This window comes from Petaurus breviceps, unplaced genomic scaffold (assembly GCF_028583685.1).
Source record: "Petaurus breviceps papuanus isolate PSGF00001 unplaced genomic scaffold, PetGlider_PUasm1.0 80, whole genome shotgun sequence".
In the NCBI taxonomy this organism is placed as follows: domain Eukaryota; kingdom Metazoa; phylum Chordata; class Mammalia; order Diprotodontia; family Petauridae; genus Petaurus; species Petaurus breviceps.
The window spans coordinates 8,034,906-8,059,136 of NW_027186540.1; the positions used below are offsets into that span (position 1 = coordinate 8,034,906).

The 24,231-nt window shown below is 37.3% G+C and overlaps 1 protein-coding gene across 1 annotated transcript in view; it reads left to right on the forward strand.

Annotated features, from left to right (window-relative positions):
* Nucleotides 1-24,231, forward strand: part of LOC138176013 (endosome/lysosome-associated apoptosis and autophagy regulator family member 2) — a 212,247-nt gene that overhangs the window by 134,992 nt on the left and 53,024 nt on the right. The window contains exons 7-12 of the mRNA XM_069106716.1: nt 2,780-2,932; nt 3,476-3,564; nt 12,529-12,709; nt 13,859-13,987; nt 20,084-20,174; nt 20,918-21,020. Coding sequence (XP_068962817.1) covers nt 2,780-2,932; nt 3,476-3,564; nt 12,529-12,709; nt 13,859-13,987; nt 20,084-20,174; nt 20,918-21,020 — 746 coding nt within the window. The remainder of the gene's footprint in view (nt 1-2,779; nt 2,933-3,475; nt 3,565-12,528; nt 12,710-13,858; nt 13,988-20,083; nt 20,175-20,917; nt 21,021-24,231) is intronic.

The window sequence follows — 24,231 nt, forward strand, 5'->3', positions numbered from 1 at the left end:
GCAGAAGAAATTTTAGCATGAGATGAACATAATATTCATGACTTTCAATTCCATGTTGCATAATAGTGTCCGAATCACTTGGAGTCTTTGGAATCAGGGTATCCATGCAAAGAAGTGGACAAAGGAAGAGGAAGTTTATATACAAGAAAGACTTCATTTAACTGTATGAATTTGATTTAAAACAATTCTCCTTTTTCACAAATTTAGCACCATTTATAATATAATTTTTTGTTATCCTGAACCTGTCAAACACCAGAAAATTAGGATTTCCATATATAAAGAATAGAAAAAAGTGGACTACCCATGAAACCATGAATCTCCATTAAAAACAGCTTTTTAAAATTTGGACATAAAATACAGTCAGCATGTTAGTACCAAAGATGTCCTGCTTGCTTGCATTTCTCTCAGAACTTCCACTTTCAAAAAATACTTCATCAATGTTCCTGTCATTTTGTATCATGATCATCCCCATCCCCATTCTTTTTGAAAACATTTCCTTTCACCTAATGAGCATGGTCAAGAAAAATACACATATTGACCATTTCTGAAAGTTTGTCTCATTCTTCACCTCTAGCTCATCAACTCTATAGAAGCAAGTTTTGTCATTAGTCTTTGGGAGTCATGGCTAATCAGTGCATTCACCAGTCTTTCAAAGTAGTTTTTCTTCCCAATTTTTAGTCTTGTTATAAGTCATTCTCCTGGTTCTTAGAGCATGGATTCTTAAGCCTCAAGGGGTCCATGGATAGGTTTTTAGGGACCCAGGGAGGAAAAACACTTTTAAAAACCATCTAACTGAAATTTAACTTTTCCTTCAATTATGAATGAAAAAAAAAAAGCTGAGAAGAGGTAGACTTCACTGGACTGCCAAAGGGGTACATCCAACAAAAAAGTCAAGATCTGTTAGTTGAGAAAGAAGAAAAGAAGGCCCAGGACAGAGCTTTGAGAGAAAACCCTATCTAGGTGATAAAAGCTGAATCCAGCAATGGAAAACAGAAGCAGAGGCAGCCAGTGTTTCCAATAGTTTGGCAGAGACAGGGAAAAGATGATATGAGATACTAGTTTGAGGGGACAGCAGGGTCAAGTGAAGGTTTTTTCTTTCTTTGAAAATTAAATTTTCTTGATACCTTTTGACCAGTAAAATTTAGTGTCATTGACATATACTTCTAGATATAATCTTTTCCTCCCTTTACCCCCAATTGAACCCTCTGGTATAACAAAGGAAAAGTTATGCATAAACACCCCACACAATGATCACTTCTGTCAAGTATACAACATTCTTCCTCAGTGTCTTCTTAGAGGATAGTTATTTTTTGTTATCTGCTCTCCGGGACTATTATTGTCTTTTCATTAACTTGGAGTTGAGTGACTTTTCCCCTAACATTATTGTAATTGTTGTGTATATTTGTTATTTTGATTCTGCTTATCACCTGTATGTTAATTCGTTATAAGTCTTTCCATGGTTCGATGAATACTTCTTATTTGTCGTTTCTTACTGCACAGTGATATCTCATTACATTTGTAAATGGGCATTCAGTTTATTTCTAGTTCTTTGCTATCATAAAAAGGTGCTGCTGTGAATATTTTTTGATATATTGGAACTTTGTGTCTTTGCCCTCAGTCATGACATGAGTACAACAGTTTGTCTTGTAAGAAGGACCCCTTCGTCCTTTGTCCAGTGCAAGGAGCACAGAGGAAATGTTTAGAGTGCCTGGGTTCACATTTTGCCCCTGACTTTTACAATCTGTGGGTATCATGCAAATCATTTAATCTTTTGGGGCCCAAATTTCCTCACATATAAAATGAAATTTGTATTACATGGTCTCTGGATCTGTGATTCTCAGGGAGTGGAGCAAATGCCGAGAGTAAATGAAGATATAGAGGAATTTTAAGTGATGGGTAGAGGAAATAAAGAAGGTCATGACTTCTTTTTTTCATCTTAAATTAAGTGGTGAGATCATTGACTGTGAGATCATTGGGTAGAAGGTAGTGAAAGTTGTCATGTAAATATGGAAGATTAATAATGGGAGAGATCCCTTATAATTAGGGGGGATCAGAGAGGGCTTTTTTTGAGAAGGTAGTGCCTAAGCTTGTGCTTGAAAGAAGGGAAGGATTTCAACATGTGCAAATGTGGGTGAGAGACCATATTAGGAAGGGGAAAAAGCCCACACAAAGGTATTTTGGCTTTATCACATATCTTTATCTCTTATACAAGAGGGTAGTTATGTGAGAAAGCTACAAAGCTAGCTTGAGATTGTGGAGGTCCTTGGAGTATTTATTTTATTCCAGAGGGTATAGGGAGCTCTTGAAGGTTTTTGATAAGGGGTGTGGTGTTATATTAGCTCAATGGATTAGTAAGATTACTTTGGCAGTTGTGTAAAGTTTGGATTAGATAGGAAAGAGACTAGAAGCAAGGAGAACAATTAGAAGGATATGAAAAAATTCCAAATGAGAGATAATATCTGAACTAGGGTGATGGCAGTAGGAGAGAATGAGTACAGAAAATTATAGGATCATTGATTCAGACATGGAAAGGACCTTAGACTTTATCTAGCTCAAACCCTTTCTTTTACAGGGGAGGGAATTGAGGCTCAGAGGTGAAGTAAATTGCCAAGGTCATAGAGGTGGAAAGGGGCAGAACTGTGATTCAAAGTCTATTCCTCTGACTCCAAATCTGACTTTCTATTCAATGTACCATCATATCACGGTGATGAAACTGACATTTTCTCTGGGTGGTATTATATCTTTGCTCCCATTCAGTCTCTATTCTTTTATTTCACAGGTGTTGCATACACATCAGAATGTTTTCCCTGCAAGCCAGGCACATTCAGTGACAAGCCAGGTTTATCCAACTGCCAGGTTTGCCCTAGAAACACCTATTCTGAGAAAGGAGCTAAAGAGTGCATAAAATGTAAAGAAGACACCCAGTTTGCAGGTAGGGATATTCTTACGAGGAATTATGTTTTCTTTCTGAATAGGATTTTTATATTATGTAAATGCACAGAATACCAAAATGCAAAGGGTGATATGAAAGTCTTTCTTGGCCAGCCTATAAAGTGAGAGAGCAGTTTGAGTTCTTTTTCTTCATACCTTTTGTCCTCAGTTTCTCCTTTGTTACTATGCCTTTCCTTCAACACTGTGGGATCCGACTCTTCCCTGTGGCCTTCTCGAAACAGAGAGCTCCCAGTATCTGGGTAGAGTAAAATGTGACTAAATACAATGCTCTCAGAAAAGGTTTGTTACGATAGTAAAACAGCCAATTGTAATGAAGGATGCTTGAATAATATTGGTCTTTAGAAAAAGAAACTACCTTTTCAATATCCTCTCACTCTAAAAGATGCTAAGAACAGCATCCCTTTTGTCTTAGAGGTAATCAGAATCCATTTCAATCTCACTTGCTGATTCAATTATTTCCCTTTGTCTCCTGGCTTCCAAAAGGAAATGCTCCATTTCTGAAACTCACTTTTTTACATTGCAGATGAAGGATCTAGTCAATGTATGGAGCGCCCTCCTTGTACACAAAAAGACTACTTTCAGATTCATACTCCATGTGATGATGAAGGAAAGGTACAGTTGTTATAAACCCTCCAACAACCCATCAATTTAAGCCTCCTCGTATTTACTCACCAGGGAGTTGAGTCAAGTTACTCTATGATAGGATCCTAGATCTGTGGCTAGAGGGGACCTCTGATCCAGTTCTTTCATTTTGTGGATGAGGAAACTGAGACCCAAAGAAGTTAATAGACTTGCCCAAGATTGTACAGGTAGTAAACATCAGAGGTTTGCTTTGAACCCAAATCTTCACTTTCCAGAGTCAGTAACAAGAAGATGAATTTAAGCATTACGCATTCAAGAACTCTTTTTTTCTTCTAGAAATAGTCATTTCTAAAGTTGTAACTCCAAATTTTATACTTTAAATCACAGGGAACTAATATCTTACAGCTCTTTAAGTTTTTTGTACCATAGAGGGTTTCATCAGTTAAAAACCATGCAGCTGTTGGGTAATGCAGTTTTTGGCAAATGGCAGTATAATTGCATTAGCAAATGCAAAGTAATCAGCATAAAACTGTACTTTGCCAGAGGGAGAATGTGTCTATAGACTCTGTAAGTTTCCCTGCCATTCTCTTAATTAAAGAATCCTGAGACACTGCATGAATAAAGCAAAAATAGCATTAAAAAGGGCAAGTTTCTCATCTATTTTTTCATTTGGGGAATAAATTGCTTCTGAGCTTGTTAGGCGGTGAATACAGGGCATAGTTAGTCTCTTATATACTAGGTCTTCACATTTATACTTTAGTGATAATTATACTTTAATGATAACTTGGTTTGTCAAGTTTCCAGAGAATGATTTTTTTTTGAGAATTTATCAGTAAAACTATATTAATATTCACAACATAGTAAAACCTTATCAGTCTGTTGTAACTCAGAGGGAGGCTTATTTGAATTAGTCAAATATCTAAATTATAATATATTTTAAAGCTACAAACTGGTTTATTATTTCCAAATACATACAGCAACTTAAAGCAACAACTGCTAACTAACAAAGCATTTTCAAGAGAAGTTCTTGCTTTAATAAGATTGTTGTGGTTAACTTGGATCATAGGATCATAGATTTAGAAAGGGAAGTGACTTTAGATTATTGATCCTAATGCCGTCATTTTGTGGATGAGGAAACTGAGATACAGAGAAACTGTGTGACTTGGTTAAGGTCACCCAGTTTGTAATTGTCTAAGGTAGGATAGGAAACTGGGTCTTCTGATTCAGAGTCCAGAGCTATATGTACTAAATCATGCACTAAGATGGATTTTGTTAAAAAAGTTTTTTTTAAAGCCTATTCCCTGTAAGTTTAATTGTATTAACATAGTGAATTATTACTAGTAAATTACTAGTAATTACTAGTAAAATAAATTTCAACTAACTCTACCACAGAATGATCATTAATTTAATATTAATTATTACCAAATCAATAAAATTTTACTATATCTAGACTGAGTCTTTATTGTATTACAAAGAAGGTACATGAAAGGCCAAAATCACAAAGTCTTATGGGAAGATAACTCAATCTCATGCAAATTAATAATTGATCTGGATCTAAATGAAATATGCAGTGAATTCAAAATTAATTGAATGTGGTATCATTCTTGGTTTCCTATTATTATATTATCATTTGACTATGTAATCATCTAGGAAAGGTGTGATGCCATTTATAAATGTAATTAGGAAAAAGCGGAAGAACTTTGTAGGTCTCTGATTCTTTTAAACTACATCTGCAAGCTTAGTGTAAGTATTAAGTTCACAGGTCTAGCAATTTTACTCATAAATCTAAACATCTAATGGCAAGTTTCAGCAGATATGTGTTGAGACTCAATTTTTCTATAGTAGGGAGCCTTTAAAATATCAAATGAGAAGGTAGCAAATAGATGCTACAACTATTCACAATGTCCATTTTATTGAACTATTTATATGAACTTTTATTTTAAATTATTATTTCATGAAACAAGTATTTTCAGTGTGTTTAATAGATCACTGTAAGCCAAATCATTCACATATTTCTGCCTTTTGAGTTGTGTTATTAAATTTATGAGGAGGTCAGTGTGCTACCTAGTGGATAGTTAATTAAACAACAACTTTCAACATGAAGAGGTCTCCTGGATTTGGAATTAGAGTTCCTTATTTGGGGTTTCAGTCCTGCCTCTGCCACTAAATTATTTGACCTTGGATAAGTAACTACATATCTCTGAACCTCTGTTTCCTCATTGGTAAATGAGGGGCTTGGACTAACTGACGATTAAGCTCCCTTTCACCTTTGAATACATTCAACTGAATTTTTTTCCTCCCCAAAGTTAGCAGTTATCAGAGATCTTTTAACTGGTCAGCCCAATGGCCATTTCTCTTCGCTCCTCTTTTTGACCTCTTTGTAGCACTAGGTGGTTAACCAACACTTTCTTTCTAGATAGTCCCTCTTTTTGTGACCCTACAGTTATCCCTTCCACATTGTGACTTTCCCTATTGTGGTTTCAATATATTGTGGGTTCGGCATGAGGAATTAAATGGGATTTTTTGGGGAGTTTTGTGAAAGTCAAGAAGCCCAGCAGATGATACAGAAAATGTTTAGAAACTCAGAAATTCATAAAATATGTGTGAATAGTATTGTATAATATCAGCATATTTTATCTTTTAATACCATAATAATTCAGATTTCTCTGGCATGGAGGGAGGGCCAAAAAATTTTACATGGATTTTCCAGATCAAGTGGGCACTGTGCCCCTAATCCCCATGATGTGGAAGGGAATAACTGTACTTTCTTTCTCCTATTTTTCTACTTTCCTTTTTGCTCCTTTTCAGCTCTTTTGTTAGAATCCGTGTGCCTCTTACTCTGGATGTTCCCCAGGGGTCTCTCCTGGGTCTTCTTTTCTTCCCTTTTCACTCTATCTTGGTGATCTCATTGATTCCCATGTGTTTAACCATCATCATTTTACTTATGATGCAGCTCTAGCCTCTGTCCTGAGTTTTAGTGTCAAATCACCAACTACTTTTGAGGTATTTCTAGCTTGATGTCCCAAAGGAATCTCGTACTTAACATGTCCACAATAGAATTTATAATCCTGTGCTCTGGTAGTTTTCATTTAGTGGTTCATGAACTCCTTGGGGCTCATGACAATGGTGTGATGAGTCTGTACAAAATATTCTTAACATTACATAAAGTAGTAAATAATTGCCGAATTACATACTTACATTATGGATATAGTTTTATATATTCATGCCCAATTCCTGCCAGAGTGTTAACACCTTAAAAAAAATCAAAAGGTTATGAGAGTTTATGGAGCAAAAAAACATTGGGAACTACTTTATAACTATCCTTCCTCTAAACTTCACGATTTCTGTTGGGCGTCCCACAATCCTTCTATACATTCAGGCCTATAAAAATGGAGTCATACTTGAACCTTCACTTTCCCTTGGCTCCTTTATTATCTCATCCTTAGTGTAGTCTCAGTTCATTCCAACCTCCTAGTTATCTCCTCTTCTTCACTTACACAACCCTAGTGGATGAAGGCGATAGGCCACTGATAGACTCCTAGTTTCCAGGCTCTTCCTTCTGAAATCTGTCTTCCTCACAGTTGCCCAGGTGATCATCCTAAACCTGGAGTGACAGAATCACAGAATTTCAGATCAACAAGAGTCCTCAGTTCTGTGCGACTCTTTCCTGGAAAAAAAAATTATCTCATTGATTATAGCTGGCAAGATTTTTCTTGAAGACCTCAAGTGAGCCGAAATATAGCACCTCCCAAGGCAGCCCATTCCAATTTTGTACAATTCTCATTGTTGAGAGGGGCAGCTAAGTGATACAGTGGATAGAGCAATGGGTCTAGAGATAGGGAAGACTTCTCTTTGTGAGTCCAAATTAGGCCAGACATTTACTAGCTCTGTGACCCTGGGCAAGTCACTTAACCTTGTTTGCCTTAGTTTTCTCATCTGTAAAATGAGCTGGAGAGGGAAATGGCAAGCTACTTCAGTATCTTTGCCAAGAAAACCCCAAATGGGGTCACAAAGAGTCGGACATGATTAAAATGACTGAACAACAACAGTTATTGAGAAGTTTTTCCTTAGGATAAGTCTAAATTGGCCTCTTTGCAATTTCTATCCATCACTTCTAATCCAACCCTCTGGGGCCAATTGCTAGTCACGTGTCTCTCTTCCATGTATATTCTTGATGATAATTATCAAGCTTTTCCATGTCATAACCCCTCCGTGGCTCTGTGGTATCTAGGATACAGTACAAATTCCTTAGACTATTTAAAACCCTTTAGAATCTGGCCCCAGTCTAACCTTCCAGCCTTATATATTGCTTTACTCTCCTTCATGTATTCTCTTTTCCAGCTTAGGTAGACTACTTGCCTTTCCCTGAGGTTGGTATGCCATTTTCTTTCTCTGTGCTTTTGAAAAGTCTGTTCCCATGCCCAGGATCCACTCCCTTCTCACCTCTACCCCTTAGAATCTGTAGTTGCATTCAAATCTTAGCTCATGTGGTGTTTCCTGTGGAAGAGAGATATTTTCTCTTCTTCCCAGTTCAAGGGTACTTAACCTTTTTTATGTCATCAGTAAGGGTCCTTAGCCTTCTGTCTAACCCATGCCTAAGAAGGAATTTTCTCTAAAATCTCTGGCAAGCTTTGACAGTTTGGTGAATCTATGGACCCCACCTCAGAGTAATGTATTTAAATGAATAAGCAAAACACATAGCATGGCAAAGGAAACAGTGTTGAAATGTAATAATGAAAAATTTTTTTTGAAGTGCACAGACTGCAGATTAAGAATCTCTGCTAGTTATTTGTGGCTTTTCCTACCTCAAATTGTCATATTTATGCTCATCTATTTACATGGTGTATCCTTGCTGTAGGATGTAAGCTTCTGAAGAGTAGGGAATATTTTTCATTTCACCTTTGTTTCCTAGCACAGTGCCTTACACACAGAAGGGTCTTCAAAAGGCTCATTGAATGAGATTGAATTTTATCTAACTGGATTTAAGAATTATTTCTATGACATTTATGCCGGGTGCTATTCTTTGCCCTAATCTTGTCTTTTACAAAGAAATAGAACTTGTGCTTAGTAGGTAGGGTACCTTGTCCACCGATGGTGGTGTGCCATTCTCCTTGTGGTTTAGCTAATTTGTGATTTCATAAGGAAGCTCTAATGTTCACAGCCATTTCTGTATCTGTGCTCTCTGCCATGCTCTCTTCTGCTTTCCTTTATGGCTTCATTCTTAACATCTGAGGAGAGCTTTGAGTTGATTTCAGAACAGGAGTAGCCATTTAGTTCTTTATAAGAGACACCTTTCAGGCATGAAACAGAGGTTGTTGACTTTTGTACATACTAAAAAATACACAAAACCTTAGTTATTTGAGGACTTAGTGATCCTTAACTTGTGTTGGGAAATTTTTCATAGGCGTTGGAATTCAATTTGATTCAACATATATTTGCTGATTCAAAATATACTTCATGCAACTAAATTTCTATCCTGATTGTATGGCACCATCATTATTATATTATCATTAAATTTTTGTTAAAAGTTTACTAAATACATAAGAAGGCACTATGGTAGAGATCCAGGCTTGAATCTAGGAAGACATGGGATCATGTCCCACTTCCAATGGGTACATAGGTTATGTAACCTCGACCAACTCACTTAACCGCTCAGGGCTCTAGGCAACTCTCTAAGACTGGAAGTTGCAGAGGAGGTACTAACAATGCTTGAAGAGGGAGTTTCCTCATCCTGGAATCTCCATAACAATTAAATCAAAGATCTAGTCCCTATCTCAATCCCTATATTCATGGTAGTAATTTGTCAGTCTGTTGTGGAAAAGCATACTATGTAATTTAAGGTTCTGAAGAGACCTGTAGCCTAAATGAGAGAAACAGGATAAATTGTCAGATAACAGTATGGATAGAAATAAGTAGATGGGGTTACTATACACAAGTGGAGTACCCCAAGTCTGTATCATTACAGCAGGGCTGCCTTTATCAAGAGAAATTGTCAAATTAAGATATGCCACACGCCTTTAAGAAAGTTCAACATAAAAAAATCAGAAATTCACAAAGCAGATTAATTTCAGGATAATTATTTGCTTATAGAAGGATCTGTCTCATGGTTCATTTCAGTAATGATCTTCCATTGTATGGGAGTATTTATTTCCCCAAGTATGTATAATCACATGCACAGGTATGACTGGTAGAATGTCCAATACTTAGAAAAGGGAGAGTAAGTGACAACATGCAGTTGTAAAAAAGAGCATTGTGCTTGTAATTAGAAGAACTGGTTTTTATTCTACTTGCTACCTTTGTGATCTTGGACAAATCACTTACCTCTTGTAGGTGTTGGGTCCCTCTCCTACCCTCTCCTACAGAACATGAAAGGGGTAGACTATATCATCGTTAAAGACTATTTCCAGCTCTAAATCTATGACTATTATGATCCAGCATACATTCACTGGCAGGGATACAACATGTAAATAGATGAGTATAAGTGCCAGGAAAGCCAGTCTCATTTTCTTCTTTGTTAGGGTTATTAATTTGGCAGTTTATCTATAGGCATATGATGTATCTTAATTTGACAGTTTTTCTTGATAGAGGCAGCCTGTTGTAGAGAGCCAGACTTCTAATCTCAGCTCTGCTGCTAGCTAGCTGAATTCACTTAACCGTCTGGGTCTTAGTTTTTCCATCTGCAAAATGAAGTTAAATTAGATGCCATCCAAGGTCCTTTGTGACTGATTCTATATGCTTGTGGCAAAGATGGAATAATCAATCAACAATCATTCTTAAGTCTCCTAAATATATAGAAAAGCAGTATGGTAGAGAGCCAGGCTTGAATCCGGCAAGACCTGGGGTCAAGTCCCACTTCCAATAGGTCCTGATTGTGTAACCTCGGTCAACTCGTGTGTTGTGTTCTGAATTTTATCTGTATCAAGGATTTATATTCCTTAGGATCTTAAATTTTTTTCATTATTAACTTAAATATTGACATATACAAACATTTTAATAGAGTCAATCATTCTGCAAGCATTTTTTAAGTACTTAAGATATGCTGAACAGAGGGATGGCTAGGTGGTGCAGTGAACAGAGCACCGGCCCTGGAGTCAGGAGGACCTGAGTTGAAATGTGACCTCAGACACTTAACACTTATTAGCCATGTGACCTTGGGCAAGTCACTTAACCCCCGTTGCCCTTCCTTCCCCCCACTCCACAAAGAAAAAAAAAAGATATGGTGAAAGCAGTGCTAAGTACTGGGGATGCAAAGGCAAAAAACAGACTCTGCCCTCAAGTGTTGTGTTGAGAAACTGCAAGCTTCTCAAAACAAGGACTGTTGTGTGTGAGGAACAGTAAGTAAGTAGGGTCATCATTGTAGCTGGATTGGTGGGTAGGAGATAAGTCATTAAATATATATATATATGTATATATAATATATTCATATATATACATACACATGTATATGTGTGTGGCAAGGCCCCACATGTTGTAAGGGCTGTCCCCTTTATGTAACACAGGGCTGTTATTGTGTGGCTCAAAGAAAGCTCTATGAAGATTTGAGGACTCTCTAGCTCCTTCTTTGCCCCAGCTTTTCCCTGCACCCTTACACAGGTGAGAGAGGACTGTACCGGTGGACTTTGGGACTGGGGTTACACATATGAAATTGATATTAAATTTAACATTATAGTAGTACAATGCACTGCTTAATGCCCCCAATATGGTTTCTTTTTCACCTTATGAGTCAATTTAAACTGTAGTCAATGTTATTTCATTTAATTAAATCCCCTGGTTTTTCTAGAGAGTTGAAAGCCCTTTATCGCTAGGTGTTAACTGATTCTCTCAGCATCTCAGTAAAGCAAAGCTTACCCATTATTTTATAGATGACAAATGGAGGTAGACAGGTGCAATGACTGGTCAAAGTGAACTGCTTAGAGAGGCCAAAATGTGTGAGCTGAAAGAGCTGAGACCATTTAAGAAAGAAAAATGCCATTTATAACTGTGTTGAGCAATGTGTCTTTTTCTAAATAACCTTGTTGAAATAAGTTGACTTTTATATCTTCCTAAGGGGATTCTTGAGGAAAAAGTCAATGACCTACAAGGGCTTTCTGTTACTGGGTTTCTATCATTGAAAATAGCTTTTCAGAATAACCTTTGAAATTCTGATTTACATTGAAATTGTGATTTATCAACCCACCTTCTAGAATTATTAGACTTACCACTTGACTGTTTTCTGAAGAGGGTAGAATTATTAGATAAGCCTGCATCTTTAAGGAAAGAAAACTTTTAATTCTCTTGCAGCTGTAATTTCAATTTGTTTCCTCTTTTCATTTGGGCCTTTCTCTTTGCCTTTGGGACATGTTTGCTGGGAATCCTTTAAATGGAACTATGTTCTTAAAAGGCTGTCTCTTCTTGCATTCCTACTTTTTAAAAAAATAGAATAACTATCAGGTCAAAGAAAAAATTAAATTAGATTACCTTATGAAAGATGAGATTGGTAAATGAGTTAATAACATATTTAATTTATTTAAAAATACACATGTAAATACCTTGTTTTTTATTCTTTATACCAAAGAATGAAAGAAAAGCTCCCCATCCCTACATGCCTCTAAGTGAAATGTTCTAGTCAACTTCCATCTCCTGTTTGTGTACTTAATATTAGCTATTAGAAAGACTGATCAATTTCCAACTGTTATGAAATAATAGCATACCAACGAAATGCTTACTATAATATCTGGTTCATTTTCATAAGGAATATTTTCTTGAAATGATCAGGGAAAGAGAGACCCTTGAAGAATAGTTTATAGACTGATATCCCTCACTGGTGCCCAAATTTCTTTTTTCCCCTTTCTTCTGTGATTTTACATTGTTTTCTGACTATATGGCAGCCTTTGTACCATGAACCACAGTCTGTCAGTTACTTTAATATGTCCTAGCTATTTTCAGATGAGATCATTTTAGGTATTAGAGATTTTAAACTTCATTGAGATGTGACTTGTGTGCTTCTTCTTACAGACTCAGATAATGTACAAGTGGATAGAGCCCAAGATATGCCAAGAGGACCTTTCAGATGCTGTGAGGCTTCCCCCTTCTGGAGAGAAGAGGGATTGTCCACCTTGCAACCCAGGCTTTTATAACAATGGCTCATCTTCTTGTACTCCTTGCCCACATGGAACATTTTCAGATGGAACTCAGGGTAGGAATTTAGCTTTCCCCAGAATGCAGTCTTTACAAAAATTCTTTCATGAAAGATCATCTATAGCCAATGCAGGGGTTCTAAATGTCCCTGTGTCACAAACCTGATGAAATCTATGACTCCTTTCTTAGAAAAATGTTTTTGAAAACATAAAATAGAACAAATAAGATTACAAATGCAATGAATTATATAGAAATACAATTTCCTCCTTCCTCCCTCCCTCCCCCTGCTTCCTTCCCCCTCTCCCCCCCTTCCCCCCTCCCTCCTTCCTTCCTCCTCCCCCCTTCCTCCCTCCCTCCCTCCCTCCCTCTCCCCCTTCCCTCCCTTCCTTCCTTTCCATTCCTCATTCCTAGACCTCAAGTTAAAAACCTCTGACTGTAAAGGAAGTTTCTTTCCTTGGTCTCACTGCCTTGCACGCAGTAGTTGCCTAATATGATAATTTAATTGAAGTCAATTGAATGATGTGTTTAGATCAAAGCCCTTTCAGGTGAAACTAATTCTTATATCAGTAACGACTTTAAATGGGGAAGATGATAACTATAGATTATAAAGAAATTAAAGATGTGAATATCCAGTCTTAAATGGCATCAATTTAAGGTACCACAAGTAAAGACATGTCATTAAAAATGTTAGGTGTTTAATGGGATTTTGTGTGAAGGTTTTGGCAATGGGACAAACTTTTGTTTTCAGATACTCACGAGAAAATCCTACTATTTTTAGTGTTAAGCCCTTCCTTAATTGTGGGGTGGTAGTAATAATAATGCTGAAATGGAAAGGGAGGATGACTGCCTTTATGATTTAGGTTTTATTTATATGAAGGGAATTAGTCTATGGAAATTAAGTGAGGAAATATACTTTTAAAATCACTCATTGGTCCTTTCCCTTTTGATTATGAAAATATATACGTGTATATATATTTTGTATCTTGATATTTTTAAGGATTTTTGTTCAAACTCTTTTTGGGAAATGTTATTGACTCCAAAAAGACTTAAGAGGTTCTAGAAGTTTCTTTTCCCACTCCTTTTAATCCCTCTCTGGACGCAAGCTAAAGAATCATCAGTGAAACTGGTGAAAGAAAGAGGGGAAACTTTCAGTACCACAACATAGTCGATGTTATTGTTTTACTCTCTCCTTGCTTGTCTCCCCTAGAATGCAAGCCATGCCCAGCAGGAACAGAACCGGCTCTGGGGTTTGAATATAAATGGTGGAACATCTTGCCTGCCAATATGAAAACCTCCTGCTTCAATGTTGGAAACTCAAAATGTGATGGAATGAATGGTAAGTCCAAATCCAGAGCTTCTTGGTGTAGCCAGGAATCACAGGTGGCTATTTTCTGACTCATCTCTTTATGAATGTACTGAATTAGGGTGAGCAGGCACTTAAAATCGTCTTACTGTTATTTTCTTTTACTTCAAATCTGGATATTGTGGTCAAAGACTATGCTTTTTTTACCCATCAACGTAACAAGTTCCTTTACTTTCTCATAGGTGTGATATGTGTGAGTAGGTAATTGAGTGTTTAAGAAATGAGATAGTATGGTGAAGATAATATTGAACTTTAACTGCAAACAGAAGACCTAAATTTGAACCACAGTTCTGACATTAATAACAATTATCAATAATTAATCATTTTAATAATTCAATAACATCAGATTAATAAATTTGATATTTTGTTAATATTAGTGATTAATTTATAAATAACAATATAAATAAATTACTATAAATATAAATGATTTATAAAATAATTTATTTAATATATTTATAACAATTAATAATTGCAGACATGTATAGATAGCATTAAACTTTACAAAGCACTTTACATCCTTTATACTTTTTGTTCCTCACAATAATTCTGTAACAGGCAGAGTGGCATAGTGGGTAGATACCTGGCCCTGGGACAAGGGGGATTTGAATTCAGCTCTTGTCTCTGACGTGTACTGGCTCTATGACCCAAGGCAAATCTGTTGGCCTTCCAGTGTTCTAGAATGACCATATATTAAGGCTATGAGCTTCATAGAATGTGCTGATCTGAGAGTTCTCTTTGTCAGAGAAGTTGTACATCTAATCCCTCTCTCAATATCTCTATCCCTATTGACGTGCTTGCCACTCTGCTCTTCAAAAAAGTTGTAGTTCTGCTTTGTTGTTGTTATTGTTCATTTGTTGTGGTAGCTCCTGACTCTTTGTGACCCCATTTGGGGTTTTCTTGGCAAAAATATTGGAGTAGTTTGCCATTTCCTTCCCAGGGAATTAAGGCAAACAAAGTTAAATCACTTACCCCGGGTCGCATAGCCAGTAAGTGTCTGAGGATAAATTTGAACTCAGGTCTTCCCAAGTCTAGACCTGGCACTCTATCCACTGTACTGCCTTGCTGCCCTTTGTGGTTCTGCATTGCCTACCAAATAAAGTCCAAGTTTCTTAGCCTGGCATTCAAGACCCTCCTTTTTCTCATTCCAATATTTATATCCAGCCTTGTTTTATACTATTATCCCTTCAGATACCCTATGATTACAAAACAGAAACAAAAAAATTAAACTACACAATATCCCTTAAGTGCATATTTAGCTTTCCTCTGTGCAGGATGTCTTCCCTCACATCTCTGCTAATTACTTGTCTTTCAAGGCCCTACTCAAATGGCAAATGGCATCTCCCCCATTTGCCATCCTTGATTCTCCCAGCCAGAAATTATTTCTTCTTAGAGAGTTTCCTGTACCTTTGAAATCAAGGATCTAGTCCTTATCCTCCCAACAATACCGTGCATTAGGTATCCCCATTTTACTGATGAGGAAAAATTGCCTCAGGGATGTTTCGACTTATTCATGATCACACCGGTAGGAGACTGGAGTCTCTCTTGATTCCAAGTCCAGAATTCTACTTATTCCACTATGTTAATAAGTCATAGAAATTCAAAATTGGTGAGGACCTTTGTGGCTATCTAGTTGAATCTGTCCAAGAAATGGTATCCTCAACATAAAGCACTCAACCAAGTGGTCATCTAACCCCTGGTTAAAGACCTCCATTTTGGAGAAACTTCTATCTCCTGAGGCAACCCATTAGACAGCTGTAATTGGGTTTGTATTTTTTATTTTTGTCTTTTTGGAGGGGGGAAGGCAGGGCACTTGGAATTAAGTGATTTGCCCAAGGTCACACAGCTAATAAGTGTTAAGTGTCTGAGGCCGGATTTGAACTTGAGTCCTCCTGACTCCAGGACTGGTGCTCTATTCACTGCACCACCTAGCTACCCCAACAGCCCTAATTGTTAAGAAGTTTTTCTTTACCTAAAGGTTAATTTCCATCTTTGAAATATCATCCCATGACTTTTGATTCAGCTCTCTAGTGCCAAAAAGAACCGCTCTTCAGATACTTGAACATAGCTATCATGCCCTCCCTGAGGCCTTTCTTATCTAGGCTAAGCATCTCTGTTTCCTTCAATAGATCTATATACATGGATCTAAGACCCTTCACCAGCTTGGTTGCCCTCCTCTGAATCACTCTGCATTTTATCAATGTCCTTCTTAAATGGTTACTACTCAGAACCCCAGATGTGATCTGACCACAGTCACTTCATCTTTTTTGAAAGTTTTTCCCTCTCTTAATGCAACCCAATACTACCCTGGCTGTTTTGGCTGCCTAGCACAATGCCTGGCACATAGTAGGTGCTTATTAAATGTTTATCTAGTGGATGAATGAATTTACTCATCAATAAAAGGAGAGCAATAATCATATCCATAGTACCTCCCTCCTAGGATTGTTGTGAGGGCCAAATGAGACAGTACATTTAAAGTGTTTTGTAAAGTGTTACATAAACATAAGCCATTATGATAAGAATGGATTTAGAACTGGTCTTGAAATAAGGGAGATATGGGTTCAAGTTTTACCTCTGCCTCATGCTGTCTGTGAGACCTTGGGTAAGTCACTTAACTTTTCAGGCATGTCTAAGTCCATAAATTACACAGAAGATATCAGCCTCAGTTTTCTTCTCTGTAAAATGAAAGAATTGGATTTAGTAGGTTCTATGCTCCCTTTCAGTTATAAATTATGCTACCTTTATCAGCAAAAGGAGCTTCTGTTCTCATGATTTCCCTATACCAATGGAATCCCAGGTCCAGTCCCAATTCCTATCCTATTATCGTACAGACAGCAACTTTTCACTTAGTCTAGTAGAAGAGCTACTTATCCCCAGTGCCCAGACAAGTGGGCACCAGTTAGATTTGCCCAGATTATTAAGGGCTTGGTAAAGAACAGCCTAGAGCTTGAAAATATTCATTGGAAAATTTAGAGAAGATGTAAATCCTTGTAGTGGCTCTGGAGCCTTCTGTACTGTGGGGATAGTGGGATATAGAAGCAGTTCATGTGGTATGTCACAGGAAGCTGAAATAAGGTGAAGGTCTTGAATGGCATTGATAACTGTATTTTAATGGAGCTTGGTATAAGATCAAATACATATATTGACTGAGCAGGCTCTGTGTTCCTTTGTTGTACACACACCCAGCTGTCTTTGCCCATTAATTATCCTATTCAAAATGCTAACATTTTTGTTTTCCTCTCAATTCTTCCTCCTATCAACTTTGAGCAACCTGAACAGACTAGATCATCAGTGGCCCAATTGGACCTTTTATGGCTTACTCGATTTTGTCAGTCAAGTAGGAAACACACTCATGGCTCTGAGTGGACGATGTTCTTTCCATCTTTCTCCCTCCCTCTCTCCCTTTCTGCCCTCCACCATTTCTCTCTGAGTGTTTCTGATTCTCCTTCCTTTCTTCCCTCCCTCTCTCTATGTCTCTGTCTCTTTGCATGTGTATCTCTGTCTCAGGCTCTATCTCCATCTCTCTCTGTTCCTCTATAGTCTATCAGTCTGTCTTTTGTCTTGACTGTTGTTCTGTCTTTGTCCCTGTCTCTCTATCTCTGACTTTGTCTCTCTCTCCTCCTTGTCTTTCCCCCTTCTTCCCCTCCCTCATTCTCCCTCTTCCCCTTTTCTTCCTTCTTCCCCCTCTCATCCTCTTTCTCCTTCCTTCTTCCCTTCCCTTTCCCCTCTTCCCTCTTCTCCTCCTCCCCCTTCCTCCTTCCCTCCCTCTCTCTTCCCCTTCCTTCTTCCTTCCCTCCCTCTTTCCTCTTCTTCTCCCTCTTCCTTAACCATCCTATTTCCACTTACTCCTTCCTTCTTGCTTTCCCCCCTCCCCACCTTCCTCTCTCCATCTCTCTTCCTCTCCCTTTCCCTCTCCTCTCCTGCCTTTCTTCCCCTAGTGCTGGCAGCCTGACATAGTTAAACACTGGATTTATTTTTCAAGAAATAAAATCAGTCCTGGTTTCTGCATTTATTAGCTGTGTGTTTATGGGAAAGTCAGTTAATGTCTCTGAGCTTTTATGTCCTCAGTTGTAAACTGGGATTCTTAGTATTTGTACTTCTTCCCTAACAGAATTATTGTGAGCAGAGAGTTCTGTAAACTCTGGAGCTCAGTGTAAGTGCAGATCATTATCCCTCATTCCTCCCTTTCCAAATTGAGTGTGACAGTCAAGTGCAGCCCTGTTGGCAGTGTGCAGGCTGCCCTGTCCCCCTCCACTATTAGGCAGCCAGACTCCAGCCAATAGACCAGCCTCACGCAGGATTTTCCATCCCCAGTTATTTATTTCTCAGCTGAACATCCCTGTTCCCCTTTATCCCTTGGACAGATTCAAATTTCCCCTCACCAGTGTTAATTTAGAGCAGACATGTACAACTTGGTAGTAGGTAGGGGCCAAAATTAAAATAGGCTAAACTTCTTCAGCTGCAGATAGGTTTTTTGTGGTTCACTTTCCAAATAAAGGTATAAAGTTGGTTGCAGTGGGACACATAGCAAACAGGAGAGAGTGAACAGTGGCTGCCTACCTGCCAAGTTACATGATGGGCACAAGAATAACTAGTGGAAAGTGGGTTAAGCAGGGCATGGACAAAGCACTCCTCACATCTCCACTTTCTTTTACATCCTCTACATTTTCCCGCAGGCTTCCCAAAATCTTTTGGTGGGCTGCAAGTGGCCTGTGGGCCATATTTTGTGCAGGCCTGATTTAGAATGAAATTTCCAGTATAGTATGTTAGAATTTGGGAAAAATATCTGTTTTACTTTAGAAAATGTAGGCTTTATGGAGGTACAGAATTATTGTTTTCTCATTAAAGATTTTGTTTTTCAAAGTCCAAACCTTCACCTATTTTCTTATAGGGAATTTTGCAAAGAAACATTTTTGCTGGCATCAGTGAGCCTTTTAACACAGCATTTCATTTGCAACCGAGGTTGACAAGTAGCACTTCCCCTTCAGGAGTTGTTAGCTTTGAGTCTCATGACTGCTGATGATCTTTTTAACCTCATTTGAAACCATTGCAGGAGAACATTAAATATGTAGAAATGATTTTTTTGGTAGGAAGTTTTATTTATAAAAAATTGTACATTTATTTGAGCGTAAGAGTGATCATAACTGTGACCTGGGAATAAAGAAACCTGCATGCTAATCCCTTGCTCTGCCTTGAAATGACTTTGTGGCCTTTAATAGTTCACTTTACCTTTCTTGGACTCAGTTTCCTCATCTGCAAAAAGGGATTGGAGTAAATGATCCCTAGAGCTAATATCCCTGTAGCTCTAACATTCCACAATGAATATGTTGTCTGGTTTCCTAAATGATAAGTGAAAAAAAAAACACATTGCATTCAGAGCTAGAAGACCCAAGTTTGAATCTGAGTTCTACCCCTTAACCCTCCGAGAAATCTTGGATAGTTCACTAAAACTTTGAGAGCCTCTGTTTCCTCATCTGTAAAATATGGATAATAATACTGGTATTATCTATGAGGGATGGCTAGGTGGTGCAGTGGATAGAATTCTGGTAGTTCTGTGACTCTGGGTAAGTCACTTAATGACTGCCTCAGTTTCCTCATCTGTAAAATTAAGATAACACCCTCTTCTTGGAGTTGTTGTGAGAATTAAAAGAAGACAGTATTTATAAAGCTTCTAGCACAATCCATGACACATAGTGGGTGCTTAACAAATGTTTGTTAAATTAAAAAAAATTTTAAAATCTGCCTCATAGGGTTGTTTATACAGAAAACATTTAGGAAACTGTAAAATAATATCTGAATTGGTCCTTATTGTTCTTATATTATTTGGAAATTTGTGATCAAGATATAGGATGCCATCAGTTTAGGAAACTTAAGGGGAAAATGTCTCTCTGTTTATGCCAATCTGCATAAATTTGGCAGTCAATAATCTTTGAGAGTTTCACAGGGTAATAGACAATGTGTCAGTGACGGGTCTTTACCTGCGATATTCCTGACTCCAATGTTCACTCTCTATCTATAATTCTATGTTTCATTCTTCTTAATGAAAATATACATTTGGCTTTTATATTGCAGGTTGGGAGGTGGCTGGAGACCATATCCAGAGTGGGGCAGGAGGCTCGGATAATGATTATCTGATCTTAAACTTGCATATCCCAGGATTTAAGTAAGGAAAATCATGCTGTTTCACTGCCTTTGAGAATTTTTGTATTCTTTACCATAGGAATACTTGAAAGAGAAATTCTTTATATGTGTTAATATGGTAATATAATGCTCTATCTACTAATTAAAATGACTGAGAAATAGTTATCAACCACAAGATAATTATATACAAACTTTTTTTTTATAGGATTGATGATCAGAGACTATTTTTACTGTTAGTCCTACCTTAGTCATTGTTTAATTCCAAGATGTAACAGGTGGAATATTATGCCTAAAATATTGTACTAACAAGAATCTGTTGATGCTTTAGAGCGAGAGTTATTGGTTAAAGATAACTACAAGAATATTTATATATTTCCTCAACTCTGCCTTTAAATGACAGCTTGTATAAATCAGTTGGTCCCAATTTGTCTTTGTTTAGCCCTTGTTGATGGTGGGCATTTATGTCAGAGGTCAGAGGAGCTTTATCCCATGATTATGTTTTCAAATGTTTCAATGTATGATGGTGTAATTTGTGCTAAGAATGGCAAACGGCCACATTTTGCCATGTGTCTCTTGGTGTCTTTGATACTCTTCATTACAACTTGCACTAAACACAGTGAGAGGCAGAAATGAAATGAGTAACAGCGGGAGGTCAATGGAACTGAAGCTCTTGGCTTTCATTTTCACTAAAAACTCGAGCCCAATTTGTCTCCAAATTGTATTGGGAACACATTGTAAATATTGCCTTTCTGCTTTGGCAAATAGGCCTCCAACATCCATGACGGGAGCCACAGGTTCTGAACTCGGAAGGATAAGTTTTATTTTTGAGACCATCTGTTCAGCAGACTGTGTACTGTACTTCATGGTGGTGAGTGAAAAGAACATCTTTCCATAGCACATGACTCAGCTTGCTACTATATTTCAAGTGGGAATTTCATTGCTATTCAAATATGCAGAAGAACTCATGTTTTTTAAATTTTCTGTTTTTCCTGGTGTTTTCCAAAATTGAGACTGCATCTTTTCAGTGATAAAAGTACCATTCATATGTGAGTCAATTTTAGAATTACAGAAGAGTGAAAAGTCACTAATAGAATTGTACCTCTAGTGAGAAAAATAGAAAACATGAGGGTAGTTCTCTCCTGCCTTGCTTTGCCTCCCTTCCCCTTTGCTGTGCCCCAACCCACACTCCTATCAGAGGCCTGGAGGATAGGAGTGAATGTGGGTGGGATGATATAATTAAGTAGAGATAAAAATAAGAGCACCAAAAAGAGAAGTAAAATGAATGGAGTGTAGAAGAGAATTTAAGTAGTATTAAGGAAGTAGACAAAGGTCTTTGTTCTCTATCTCAGAAGTCAGAGCAAACTTGGCATCTTTCAGTTCAAAGTGCATATGTCTCAGCTATGAGGTGGAGGACAGATATATTATGTTGAGTATAATCTGCTCATTTTACTTGCTTTAATGAATATCAGGCAGAAAATGGCCCTTGGCCAATGCATCTGTGTTATGACTGATGATGCCAAATTCATAAATCAGTGGTCTTTATTGTGAAGGATAATAATTTGTTAGATTAACTAAGACTCTATTTTGATTAAAGTTTTCAGTTGTTTGCAGTCAATATAGCAAGGATTTGTGATCATCCTTTAGACCAAAGAAGATCCTAACTGATCTGTGGCTTAGTAGAAAAGTCTTAGAGCAGAGATTCTTAATCTGAAGTCCATGAACGTGGTTTAAAAAATATATGCATATGTACAGATACATTTATGTACGTGTACATAAAAGTATGGATATACATATGAAAACTGTATTTCATTGTAGTTTCTTTTATAACCCTATGCATCTTATTTTTATACTTTTAAAATATTATTTTGAGAAGGTCTTGAGGCTTCATGATGTTGCCAAGGGGGCAAGAAAGGCAGGAGATACCTAGAACTCAGGGAGGTTTTATAGGTAGGGACAAGGGTGTGATTTGAACTAAGGCTTTCCTGATTCCAGGTCTAATACTCTATTACTCTGTGCTCTTTCCTTTTCCCTACTAACCTCCCATTCAAAAAGGATTTATTAAGCACCTATTGTATATTGTGTGTATTAAGCAAATGGAAAATTACAAAGATAAGCTCAGTGAGGCTAGGGACTTTATAATCTAGTAAGGGGATAAGACATATACATAGGTAGCTCTAATGTACTTTGATACCTGGTACAAAGCAAAGTATTATGTGATGTCTGAGGAAGAAGATTGTTATAGACAGTGGAAATGAGTTTGTGTGTGTGGTATGAGAAGTTAAGGAATGATTAATAGTGGATTTTAATGGAATTTGAATTGGACTTTAAAGAATGGTCAAGAATTAAAAAGGCAGAGAGGGAGAGGGAGAGGAAAGAGCATTTCAAGTATAGAGAACAGGGTTTACAAAGTCATGGAGGAGGGAAATCACAGTGCAAGTTCAGTCCAATTTGGTTGTAGAGTGCCTGGAGCGGGGGTGATATAAGATATAATTGGAAAGGTAGATTGAAGAAGGCCTTGAATGCCAGGCAAAGAATTTTAAGCAGAAATAAATCACTAATGGATTTTTATAAAATGAGAAACATGATAAAATTTATGCAAAAAAAAGATGAATAGTTTTATGAAAGATGGATTGGAACCCGGAGAGCAGAGGCAGAAAGACTTCTTAGGAGGCTATTGGAATTGTTGTAATGAGAGTAGTATCAGTTAGATAGGAGAATTAGGAGATGTTTGTTGTTGCCATTGAGTTGTGTTTGACTCTTCATAACTTCATTTGGGGTTTTCTTGGCAAAGATACAGGAGCAGTTTGTCATTTCACAGTTAATAAGTATCTGAGGCTGGATTTGAACTCAGATCCTCTTGTCCCCAGGGCCTGTGCTCTGTCCATTTCGCCATCTAGCTGCCCCAAATGTTGTTGAGTTGTTTTTCAGCTGTGTTCAATTCTTCATAACCCCATTTAGGGTTTTCTTGGAAAAGATACTGGAGAGGTTTGCCATTTTCTTCTCCAGTTCATTTTGCAGATGAAGAAACTGAGGCAAACAGGGTTAAGTGAATTGCCCAGGGTCACACAACAACTAAGTATCTGAGGCCAGATTTAAATTGAGGAAGATGAGTCTCTCTGACTCCAGTCCTGGCACCCTATCCCCTGCACTACCTAGTTGTCCCCAAATCTGTAGAAGTGGACAGTCCTTGTAAACAATGAGGGAGAGAGAAGTTATATTTTAACCCAAGCTTTGATTATATATCCTATGAATTATTAACTGAGTTTAGGTTTCTCCTTTGAAATATTAGATGTATAGAATTTTAAACATTTATCTCTAGTTATTAATAACATCAGTGAAAGTAGAACATCTTATTAAACAAATGGTTACCTTTTACCAAAGAAGTATACAGGTGGTAAATATTCTTCTCTGCCTATAGTTTGATCTTGATACATTCAGGCAAAATCTTGTTTTATTACAAAAAAGATTCTGTTTAATAGTAATTTCCATATTATGAGACAGAGCTTATAAAAAAGTGCTTTGATAATTTGATCAAAACAAATACTAGGTTGGTAATACTTTTGTATATAAGATTTTCTCTTGCTTCTCTCCGTGGGTAAAAATACTCTGAATAACCAAATGATTTGATTGATTGTATCTAAGACACCGAGACACATCATGGAAAGAACACTGTATCTTGACTATAAAGATTTATCTGAGTGGCTATAGCTTTCCCCTTACTAGGTATGTGTTGTTGGGGAAGTCAAGTCACGTTTTAAAATTCACTTTTCTCATCTATGAAATGGAGAAGATATTTTGCACTACTTTCCTCTTGGAGAGGAAATTTTATTGTAAAATTTTGTGCATACACAAACACACACATATACACACGTATACCGTGAGATAGGAGAGATCATGTATGGTTACTTTTGTAACCGTAACGTTCTCTCTAGATTTAAGATGCTATTATTTTATTATAAGAGGAAAAGGGAAATTGTGTATGTATATATGCATATATATGTGTGTTTATTTGTATATGTATGTGTGCAATCTATCCATCCATCCATCCATCCATCCATCCATCCATCCATCCATCCATC